Below are 11,259 nucleotides of genomic sequence, written 5' to 3' on the forward strand. Positions count from 1 at the left end.
CTTTCGGATGGTGCTCTGAACACTGGAGGCCTGAAAACTTCCTGGAGGAAGTGACATTTAAGCCAAGCTGGCGGAGGCAGGGAAATGGGCAAGGGCAGGGTGTGTGGCCTGACATGGCAGGAGGAGGGGCACAGCCCAGCTTGAACTTTGTCCTGAGGGCCGAGGGATTCCTGGTGGGCCTTTCAGCAGGAGTACAATGCTACTCTCTGGGAAAAGGGGAGGATGAGTGAAGTGGGAGAGGCTGGGGCAGGGAGCAGAGGGAGGGGGCTGGGCAGGGTCCGGGGTCTGAGCCAGGCCCTAGCTCCGGTACTGCCCCAACCCCCACCTCCCCTCCCGCTGTTACTCTCAGCTTCGGAGAACGCAGTGAAAGGGTTCTAGGGGAACAGCAGGAGCCATCTCCTCAGGCATCCTGTCCTTAGGGGGGGAGAGGATGGTGAGCCTGGCGCCAAGGCCCTGCAACCTGCCCTCTTCAAGGAGTCCTCCTGGGGCAAGGCAGCAGGGTAGGGGTCTCTTTCTCCTCTCCCACTCAGGGCACAGAGGCAGGCACTGTCCCTTGGAGCCCAGAGGATACTGGTTTCTGACAACACCTGCACTGAAGTGCAGGCAGCATAGCCACAGTTACTGTAGGCAGGCAGGGCCAAGGGGTGGGGAGCCAGCAGGGAGGCCACAGGCTGCAGTGTGCAGGCTGGACCATGCAGGACCTGGGGGTCTGGGGAAGAGGTTCTAAGACCAGTCACTGCTGAGGGGGCAAGAGCCCTGGAGGCCTCTGCCCAGCCCTGTGCAGATGGCACTAGCACTAGCATTTTCTCAGAGGGGCCCAGAAGGGCATCCAAGGGCTTGGGGCAGGAGCCCCATCCTCCCAACCTGCCTGCTCCCTGGGAAGGATTGCTTCATGCTCCTCTGGTCAGTGGCCCTGGCCCAATTCATGGGAGGCCTGAGGCCATGTTGTTCCCTAGCTCGAATCCTACCCTCCTAGCATGAAGTCCAAACTCCTCAATGTGGTTACTCCAGCCCCCCTTGCAGCCCCTGCCTCACTTCCACAGCCTCCAGCTGGAACAGCCCTAACTCTTTAAGAGCTCCCTCCCTCTGCTGGGAACTCTCCTCCTTCAGACACTCCCCCGCAACCCTGCCCCAATCCTACCCCTGCTCCAAGGCTGGGCCACCTGGGTCCCAGATATCTGACTAGTGGGTTTGTGCCTACACTGTGTGGGTGCTGACTTTAGTGAAATAAAATTGGAAATTCATTCACAAGTCTTGTGACTCCTTTCTTCAGACATAACTAATTGCAGGTGGGGGTTTGGGGAACACTTCAGCCTGTTCTGGGCCCTGCCAGCCTCTCCAGTGTCAGCCTGCTCCATGCTCTTTGATCTCTCTATGCTGGCCACATTGGCTTTCTTTCCATCTGCATACATTCCTTTCAGCCTCAGGGACTTTGCACCTGCTGTTAGTGTGTCTGGAATTCTACATTCCTCCTATACATAGATAAAACCTACTCATCCACTTCCCCAGAAAAACCTTCTTTGACCTCCCTGATTAGGTCAAATGCTCCTTAGGACGTGCCCTTACATTGTGTCTTTTCCTGTGAGGACGTGTCAGAGTGTATCTCTACTGTGTGATTACTATGTCGGTCTCTCTGCCCCTCACCTGAGAGCTCTGCAGAGGCAAGAACCCTGTCTGGTTTTGCCCATGCTTGTATTCTCCAGCTCCCAGCACAGTGCCTAAGGTCCAGCAAGTGCTCAGCAAATATTTAATGAGTGAATGGGTGGGTGAAGGGGTGGATAGTCCCAGGCAGCAGTTCTGGCAGAGCATGTCAGTGATTCCTCTGGAATTGACTCTTAGAGAAACTCAAAGGTTTTTTTCCAAGGAACTGAGGACTGACTGCCATGTGCCATGTGTTTACCCAGGACTGTCTCTTTATAGAGAATCTAGTTCCTCCTTCTCCCTCCTCTCCATTTCCAGGTCACAGATTCAGCCCCAGCCTGGCAGTAATGCTCCACCCTGTAACAGCTGCTTTCATCTTCCGGTCTCCACCCTTAGACTGTCACTGTCCCCAAAGGTGTGGCTACACCTACTGGTGCTGCCCCTAGAAATCACCGCATCATCTTCTTCGGGAGGCTAGAAAGTCACGTTAAAGAAGGGTTCATGGGGACTTCCCTGGTGGTCCATTGGTTAAGACTCCACGCTCCCAGTGCAAGGGGCCCGGGTTCCATCCCCGGTCAGGGAGCGAGATCCCGCACGCTGCAACTAAGACCCGGCGCAGCTAAATAAACAAATAAATATTGAAAAAAAAAAAAAGAAGGGCTCATGGACTCTGAGTAAGGCAACCAGGGGCTCTGTGGGAGGAAGAAGCCTGCGTGAGGTTGCAACAGGCCTTGGAAATGCACGGCATAGGCGTGGGCTCTGATCTTTCAACGACGCTGTCTCAGGGCTTCCCGAGCTTACAGGAGGGAGGGCACTTCCCGAGTCACACAGCTGAGAAGTAGCGGTGACAGGAGAGGAACTCAACTCTGTTGGCTCCAGAACCCAGGACTCTGAAGCAAGCCAGTTCTCAAGTTGCTACCCTTCTGACGTTTTCGTAGCAACAATAGCTTCCCTGCAGATGAGGAGGAGGAGCCCAGCGGGGGCTACGGGGGCAGATGGCAAGCAGGCAAGGGCACAGACCCTGGAGCGCAGGAGTCAGGTCCGCGCCCCCTCCCCCGGCGCTTGCGCACTGGGCCCCTTTCCCCGCTCAACCCCGCCCCCATCGCCAGGGTTTTCAAATTTGAAACCTGCTCCTTTTCCCGCCCGAACGTGTTGACCAGCAGCGGGAGAGGGCGGAGCCGCACGCAGCCAATAGTGCCTGAGAGGCCCTCCTGCCCCGCCCCCCAAGGTGACGTCCGCGAGCCTCAAGAGGCAAAGAGCAAATGGGCTAGGGTGCCCGCCGGCCCCGCCTCCGTGGCGCCCACGTGCAGCGGCGGAGCCAGGGGCCTCCCCGGGACCACCGGCCCCCAGAGCACCACTCAGTGTGCGGGCCTCTCGCCACCAGTACGGGGCTGGAGACTGAGGCCCAGAAAAGCCAAGTAACGGGCGCTGGGTCGCTGAGCGAAGCGGCAAGACGCAGCACAACCCCACCCCCACCCCCAGCCCGGGAGTTCGCCCAAGGGCCGGTCCTGGAGCCGGCGCCCGTAGAAGCCCTACGGGAGTCCTAGAGGGCGGGCGGGCTCGCGGAGGGTGGGCTGCGGTTCCCAGACGCGTTCCAGGGGCGGGGCCAAGAGCTGGGCTGTCCCGGGGCGGGGCGTTCCGGGGGCGGGCCGGGCGTCTGTGTTTGTTGCACCGTGTCAGTTACATTGTAACAAAAGTGGTGCAGCCGCTGCTCCGGCCAGCACCCTAGGCCCGCCCGCAGCCAGCTGTCGCCGACATGGAACCCGTGGCCAGCAACATCCAGGTCTTGCTGCAGGCGGCGGAGTTCCTGGAACGCCGCGAGAGAGGTGAGGAAGAACCCTTGGTCGGACTCCAGGCGGCGACCTCGCTGACACTGGCCTGGGCTGGACTTGGCTCCCAACTTGAAAGATGCATGGCCTTAGGGCAGTAGTCCTGGGGCACCCCCGCCCTCAATTTAGGGGTCCGCGGGCAGTGGGGCTGGAGGGGTTGGGGAAATGGCCCTGTAGCCAAAAGCCCCTCCCTGACCGTGCCGTGCCAGGGGCCCCCGCTGGAACTAGCCCCAGCCTGACGCGAGCGGGGGCTGTCTCTCGCAGAGGCAGAGCATGGCTATGCGTCCCTGTGCCCACACCGAAGTCCGGGCCCAGTCCACAGGAGGAGGAAGCGGTCTCCCCAAGCTCCTGGCGCGCTGGACAGTGGGCGGTGAGGAGGGCCTGGGGCAGCGGGGAATGGGGGGGATGGGCGCCGTCCTTCATCGGGCCCCTCCACTGCCAACTTCCTCCTTATTGCTCGCATCTTCTGGGCCAGGTACCCTGCTCTGAAGGCATTCAGACATGTCCTGCCGTTTCCCCGTCCCCCAAACACACACTCTTCGTTCAAGGACTATTTCTCGAGCACTCCTGATGTGTTTGGAACGGTGAATAGTTCTGGGTCCTGCTTCCACTCACTCCTAATACTGCACATATCAAACCACTCGCTTTCCCCCACAGGCTTTCTCCTTTTCTCTCCTCCTCTCAACCCTTTGCACACTGTTCCCCCCAGTTTGAATGCCTCTCCCCCCACTACCCATTTTGGGTAACTTGTGTTGCTGGGCTCAGCTCAAATGTCACCTGTTCAGGAAGCTCTTCTTGATTGCTGCTAGGGGGCCTCTTTTGGACCCCACAGTCACCTGGGCAGGCCTCCTTACTGTCTCTGCCTGGGACTCAGGTGCCTGAGGCCAGCACAAGGTCCCCACAGTGGGCTAGTTTGGGACACACATCTGTAGTGAATTTTGAGGCCCTGGGAGCCCTGGGACTGAAGGTGTGGGCAGTAGCTGACGCCCCCTCACCCAATCCTCCCTGGCATTGGCAGGTCTGTGCACAACGAGCTGGAGAAGCGCAGGTGAGTCCCAACCCTGCCCTGATAGCACCAGGCCCCAGGAACTGCCTCCCTCTGGCCTTCCCTCCCCTGCCGTCCCTCATCTGGCCAGCAAGCCTGGGCTGGCACTGCCCTCTAGACCCCTTCCCCGACAGGAGGGCCCAGCTGAAGCGGTGCCTGGAGCAGCTGAAGCAGCAGATGCCCCTGGGGGCTGACTGTGCCCGATACACCACACTGAGCCTTCTGCGCAGGGCCAGGATGCACATCCAGGTAAGAAGCTACTCTGGCGCCCCAGGGCCAGCTTGCCAGGATGCTTGGAGAGGGGTAGTAGGGAGGGGCTGGGTGGAACTGGGGAGAGAGGTCTGAAGTGATAGCCCAACTGCCTGACATTGGACAGTTCTCTGTGCTTTTAGTTGCCAAATTCGTTAAGTAGGAAGAAAAGCAGAAAATAACTCAGGATTGTTCTGAGGCTTTAAGCAAGTTCTTCCAATAAAAGTTCACTTGTTATTACAGCATTTATTACTTGGATCCCAACTGTGAGACCCTGAGCGAGTTATGTAGTCTCTCTGGACTTCATTTCCTCCTCTGTATGGGGGGCATTCTGTGAGGGGTCATGTGTAAGGGTCCCTGGGACTGGAGAGCGCTGTTTCTTGCTCTTCCTCTCCCCCACCCTTGAAGGCCTCCTGTTCTCGGCGGGTGGGGGGGGGGTGCGGGGGAGGGGGTGTCCTGACGCTGCTTTGGGAGGCAGCTCCAGAGGCCAGGAGGGGGAAAGTACCAAGAGGACACCAGTGAGCCACCCTCCCAGGGCTCTTGCTGATGCCCGGGCTGAGCTCAGCGCCCCCTGGTGGATGGGAGTGGGGTGTGCTGACTCAAGCACAAGGCAGCTCCACAGAGTGGGGATTAGAAGGGACTTGGAAACAATAGAGGCCTCTTCCTGCTCTCCTGGCCCTTTTGACAGAGGAAGAAATGGAGGCAGAGCCGGCTGATGAGAGGCAGATTCAGAACCGAAGCCTAGGTCTCCTGACTTGCATTCTTTTCTTCAACAAGTGAGCACCTGCTCTGCCAGGCCCTGTTGTGGGCACAGGGGGCAGTGGCAGAGACAGATGGAGGTGCCATGCAGCAAATAAATCGTGGTGTGGAAACTGTCAGCACTGTCCCATAGGTGCCTGCGTTCTCCTCATTGTGGCTGAATAACACCCTGGCCAGATAGCCGGCTCCAGTTTCTCACATGGAGTTGCTGACTTGGTTCTCAGAGGGATGATGTGTGACCTTGGGTGCTGGCTGGCCCGTGGGCAGGACCTAGGGATTGCTCCTTCCTTGAAGCCCCATCACCCCTCTCCTGGACTCCCTGCTTCCTGTTTTGCCTCCACCTGGCTGTCCTCCCCACCTTGCCCTAGAATGTTCTTTGCACCACATAGATCTGTCCAGGTCTGCCTCCTGCTGAAAACCTTCCATGGCTCCTGACAGGACAGTTTCAGTTTCTTACTTCCTGTGAAACTCAAGGCCCTTCACAACACAGGCCTTGCCACTGGTCTCATCTTTCCCCTTTCCTCACCAGAAAAGCTGAACTCTCCATGCTTTTCCCATTTTCCCTCTGCCTGGATGCTTCTTCCTCCCCTATCTTTGCCTGGGCAGCTCTTATTCATTCATCTACTCCCAGTCCAAATGCCCCCTCACCCAATTCTCCCCTTCTTGCTGACTGAATGCAGGCTTCCGTCCATTGAGGACCCTGATGGGAGAACCCTTGGTCCTCCAGTCCCTGGAACTCAGGGCTGGCAGAGCTTGCGTGGGGGCAGCAGGAGGGGACTAATGCTGAAGACTTAGGACTCCTGGGAGGGTCTTGAGGAGTTACAAACTGGTAGCCTTTGTTTGGTCTGTAGTTTTCTAAAAATTTAAATTAGTTGGCAGCACTTAAAAGGACATTTGACATGAAAAGATGTGATTTCCCTGCTTCTGTTTAAAAAACTGGGAGATCTGGCAACATTGGGCCTGTTTCCATGTGGCAGTAATTGGCCTGGGCCACTGCCTCGAGCCTTAGTATGCACTCACTGGTGTGCCCCAGTCCCCTGCAGTCCCTGTTGCCTGACACCAGACACTCCACTCCTTCACATCACTTGACTGGGCCCCGAGGGCCTTTGAGATTGTGGTGCCCTCCCTCCCCCACCCATCTGGACAGAACTCCTGGGCCATTTACATGGGACAGAAGGGCAGGAGGGCCTAGCTTCCTGCAGGATGTGGGAGCAACCCTCTGGGGCCCAGATCTAGTGAGCCCCTGTCTGGAGCAAGCAGTCACCACATGGCCATGGTCCGCCGTTGAGTGGTGTTGGGGTGAGGCCTGAGACCCCAGGTAGCTGACCCCAGCCCCTCGCTCCCTCGGATCTGCAGAAGCTGGAGGAGCAGGAGCAGCGGGCCCGGCGGCTCAAGGAGAAGCTACGCAGCAAGCAGCAGAGCCTGCAGCAGCAGCTGGAGCAGCTCCGGGGGCTGGCCGGGGCTGGCGAGCGCGAGCGGCTGCGAGCAGACAGCCTGGACTCCTCGGGCCTCTCCTCTGAGCGCTCCGACTCAGACCAAGGTAAGTGCCCTTAAGCGGAGGGGTTGAGTGGGCTGAGTGGCCCAGGTCCCCTGACTGGCCTGCTCCCTGTGCAGAGGAGCTGGAGGTGGACGTGGAGAGCCTGGTGTTCGGGGGCGAGGCTGAGCTGCTGCGGGGCTTCAGCGCGGGCCAGGAGCACAGCTACTCACACAGCGGCAGCACCTGGCTATGACCCTCGCCTCCTGGAGCGACCTCTGCCCTCAGCCCACCCTCTGCTCTGCCAGGCTGGAGCCCTCACCAAGCCTCCAGGGCTGCTCAGAGTACTGTTGGAATGGACTAAAAGGACCGTGTGGGAACAGGTGCTCCCCGTACCTTGCTGCTGGCTGCTGGCAGTCCCACCTAGGATGGGGTGCTGAGCCCCCCGGAGCCCTGCAGGGCAGGCAGCTTGGGCCCAGGCCACCCTTCCGGGCGTTTTTTGTAGCACTTGGCTCTGCTGTCCACAGGGGCAGGAAGCCTCTTGGGTCCTCATGTTCCTTCTTAAACAAGGGCCCCTGGCCTTTGTCCTCCGCATACTATATTTTCATTAAAAGCCTCTTTCTTAACTTCCTGTCCATGGTCTTGCCTGGTGAAAATGGGGGAACTCCCAGCCACAGACAAACTGGAAAAGAGGAAATGAGATCCGTAACCACCACAAACACTGCTGTCCACACCGGGCAGTGCCCCTTTACTCCTCACAGCTCGGAAGCCTCAGTCCCTGTCTGTTGCAGTAGGACTGAGGCTGAGTGACGTGACCTGCCTGAGGTCCAAAGCCAGGAAACAGGTGAGTCAAGATTTGAACCAAAGCTTTCTGACGCCAGAGCTGGGGCCGACTGAATTCAACAAGTATTTATTGAGTGCCTGTTATGTGCAAGATTTTGTTTCAGGTACTTGGGACACATCAGAAAATAAAACAAAGGTCCCTGCCCTCACGGAGCTTACAGTCTAGCGTTTATGACCACTTCACCTGGACGTGACCCTGGGCAAGTCACTGTACCTCTATCCTCAGCCACCTGATGCAGGAATAAGCAGGCCCAGCTCAGACATGGGTAACGGCCTGGTGTGCTGGAGAGGCCAAACAACACACCCACCCCCAGCCCACCACCCAGACAGTAGACAGGGCTGGAAGCTGACTTTTAATAATAAAGTACAAGGAGGAAAGAGCACAGGGACTGGAGCAAGTGGTCTGCTGTGCTGCGGCCCCAGGGCCTGGGCTGGCTACACAAACTGCTGCTGTTGCTGCTGCTTCTTGGTGGCTGCCTTGCTGGCAAGGTCCTTGGCCTTCTCTGTAGCTGCCAGTGCCGTTTCCTTGGCCTTCTCCTTGGCTTCCTTGGCTGTTTCAACAAGGGTTTTGGGAGGGGCCTCACCTGGAGCAAAGGGTGGGGGCTGGTATCAAAGAATGCCAAGACCCACCTAAATCACCTCCCAGGACATTCATCTCCTGTGCGCCAGGCCCTGAAGGAAATACCCAGGGTACAGATGAGTTGCTCAGAGTAGGGTGGTGACGGCTCCAGGCTCCAGCCCAGGCAGGGCAGTTAGGACTTGACTCAGCCTCTGCCTGTGTGCAGAGCCCTCACCTTGCAGCTTGGCCAAGATGTATTCAAAACCCTTCATAGTCTTGGTCACGTTGCTTTTGAACCGGGCGAGACCAAATTCCTGGCAAAAGATGAGAACGGGAAGGATTCTGAGCTGCCCACTGAACCCCAGCCCGGACTCTATGTTACATACCCTGGGCCCCAGAGCCCCAGCACCACAACAATGCTGCTCACCTGGACAGCTCTGGAGACGCCGAACAAGCTAGAGGAGACCCAGGCTTCCCGGCGGATTTCGGTCCAGCCGCTGTTATCAGAGTTCACACGGTAAACACATCGTTCCTCTACCACCTGTGCAGGCAGTCAAGCCAACCACAATCGTGTGGGAGTCCTTCACTTTGCCAGCTTGCACATAAATTTGATTCCCTGCCTCTTTTCACGAGGGGAAGCAATAAAATGAAAACCGATTCCTTTCCCTTACTGCATTCCCAAGCTGCACTTTGGGAAGAGTAAGAAGATGAAAAAAAGTCATGTTGCTCTCTAAAAACCTCTCTTCTGACCCTTCAAACTAAAAGGCACATGGACTCTTGAGATCAGCAGAGGGCCTTCCAGCTCCATCCTGGATGTTTTGCACCTTTACATCTAGACATGTGTGGTGTTTTCAACCTGCCTTCCACCCACTTTGGCCCTTGAGCTCCTGGCAATCCAAAAAGAAAAAAAAAGAAAAATCCGGCAATCACCACAGCTCATTATCAGAGAGGAGAAAGTGGACCTGTACTTCCAAGAGAAACACTTAAGACATCTGTCACAGCTGGACTGAAAGACATTTCTTAGAGCTGGATCTTTTCTTGGTAATTTACAAAACACAGCTGTAGTGCCCTCAGGGCAGTCAGCTGTGAGGCCCTCTGATAACTCTGGGACAGAGCATTAAGCTGCCTACTCACTCTGTGACTTCCCCGCTCTGAACTTCACTTTCCTCTTTGCACAATAGAGAGTAATACCCACCTCCCTGTGTTATTGTGAAGATTAACTGAGAAAGAAAATAACAGTTCTCTGGAAGCTTTTAGGGTACTCACAGGTGGGAAGATACTGTAGGATGTTCCTTAAACCAAACCATGGGTTTTCAAGCCTTTTTTTTTTTTTTAAAGCAAGGGTATGTGGAACCCTTTTCCCCTGAAATCTCAGGCAGAAATCCATTACATAAGACAGATAAAAGACTCTAGTCAAACTGGGGCAAGGGGCCCAGGTCCTCCCCCTCTAAGGTACATCCAAGGTACCCTTAATGGCTTGACAGATTCCTGTTTGAAAACCACTGCCTCCCTCCGTCCCTCAGCATCATGTCTGTGGCCCAACCTACACACGTGCCAGGCACAGTGTGAGTGCTCTGCATTTAGTACTTACAACGACTCTGTAAAACAGGTAACCCCTCCACCACTGTATGAATGAGTCAAAACACAGGTCCAGAGAAGATGACCAGCTGAAGAGATCATCTGAGTTTGTACTCTAGAGCCAACACTCCTCAGATCTGCTTGGATCATAGAAGCTCCCTCATGGCTCCCTAGCCACATGTACCTGGAGCTCTCTAGTTTTGGGGGAACCAAGAGGGAGGGGTCTCACCATCAGCCGGGCATGGTTGATGTTCCAGGTGAAGGTGGTCATGGTCTGGTTCTGTGGGTCCACAATAGAATCCTCCAGGATGTACACTGAGTGAGCAACATTGGCAGGAAATAGTCGCTCAGCCCAGCGGGGCATCCTGTTCGTCTTGGTCAGGAGTCGCCGGGACAGGAGCTTCTGGTCAGGGGTCACCTCCCGGTGCACTATGTCTTCCGTCAAGACATGTTTGCTGCAGGTGTCAGGGTGAAGGTGACCCTCAGGAGCCGGGCCCTAAGAGACTGCCTGTTGGGGTTCCCATCTGGAGCCTCCAGGCCCAGAATGACCATGCCTTTCCCCAAACTTGCAGAGTGATCTGTGTTGTGGCTCAGACCTGAACTAGAGTCCCTTGAGCCTAACCCAGGGCAAATTCCAACTCCCGCCTCCTCGCTGACCTGGATTCCTAGGCCTCATGATTTATTGCACCACTGGAGAGCGTCACGGCAGAGAAGTAGACAAGCGCCCGGATTTCCAACCCCAAGATCCCTCCCCAGCTCCTGTGCCGCCGCCTCTTCCTGTCTCACCACCCTGAGATGAGAGAACCTTTTACTAGGGCCTCAAGTAAACTATTGCCCAGACCCAGCCTCCTTCCAGTACTAGCCTGGCCGCTTCCCCGATAGGTCCTCTCGTCCTAAACGTGGCCACGGCTCCGGCGATTTCCCCCCACTCGAAGTCGAGTCTTTCCCGGCCCCCACACTCCGATCTCCAAACAGCGAGGTGGGAGGGTTGCTCTTTCCAGGGCCACGTACCTATAGGGATTCGGGTACCGCTGCCAGAAGGCAGCGAACACTTGGTCCCAGGAACTCCGGAGCACGCTCTGGCCCAGGAAATACTTCACCATTGTCCCGGCCGGGCGGGCTCAGCGCCCGCGCAACATCAGGGGTGCGGAGCCCGGGGGGCACGCGGAGGCCGGACTGGAGCTCGACGCTCGGCCGCCAGGCTAGCAGCTCAGTCACTCCAGCGCCGCACCCTAACAGCCGCCACCGCCGCCATGAGGATTTGCCTGGCCGCGCGCCACTT

General features: G+C 57.1%; 2 protein-coding genes across 3 annotated transcripts; one reads left to right on the top strand and one right to left on the bottom strand.

Moving 5' to 3' along the window:
- Positions 1-3,235: 3,235 nt before the first annotated feature.
- MXD3 (MAX dimerization protein 3) lies at positions 3,236-7,745 on the top strand. Its single transcript, XM_082453624.1, has 6 exons — positions 3,236-3,467; positions 3,735-3,840; positions 4,489-4,518; positions 4,650-4,764; positions 6,880-7,063; positions 7,138-7,745. Exons 1-6 carry the CDS (start codon positions 3,398-3,400, stop codon positions 7,251-7,253), a joined length of 621 nt encoding a protein of 206 aa, XP_082309750.1. The 5' UTR covers positions 3,236-3,397; the 3' UTR covers positions 7,254-7,745.
- Positions 7,746-7,891: 146 nt separating this feature from the next.
- Positions 7,892-11,247, bottom strand: PRELID1 (PRELI domain containing 1). 2 transcript variants are annotated; one of them, XM_082453610.1, is made up of 5 exons: positions 10,989-11,247; positions 10,207-10,432; positions 8,827-8,940; positions 8,635-8,713; positions 7,892-8,424 (listed from the first exon to the last, which is right to left on the bottom strand). In XM_082453610.1, the coding sequence occupies exons 1-5, from the start codon at positions 11,078-11,080 to the stop codon at positions 8,276-8,278; spliced, it is 660 nt and encodes a 219-aa protein (XP_082309736.1). In that variant the 5' UTR covers positions 11,081-11,247; the 3' UTR covers positions 7,892-8,275. The 2 variants fall into 2 exon arrangements, with proteins under 2 accessions (XP_082309736.1, XP_082309737.1); XM_082453611.1 differs by lacking the exon at positions 8,827-8,940 and having other exon boundaries at positions 10,989-11,246.
- Positions 11,248-11,259: the final 12 nt, after the last annotated feature.

This window comes from Balaenoptera physalus, assembly GCF_965194825.1.
Source record: "Balaenoptera physalus genome assembly, chromosome: 3".
Lineage (NCBI taxonomy): Eukaryota > Metazoa > Chordata > Mammalia > Artiodactyla > Balaenopteridae > Balaenoptera > Balaenoptera physalus.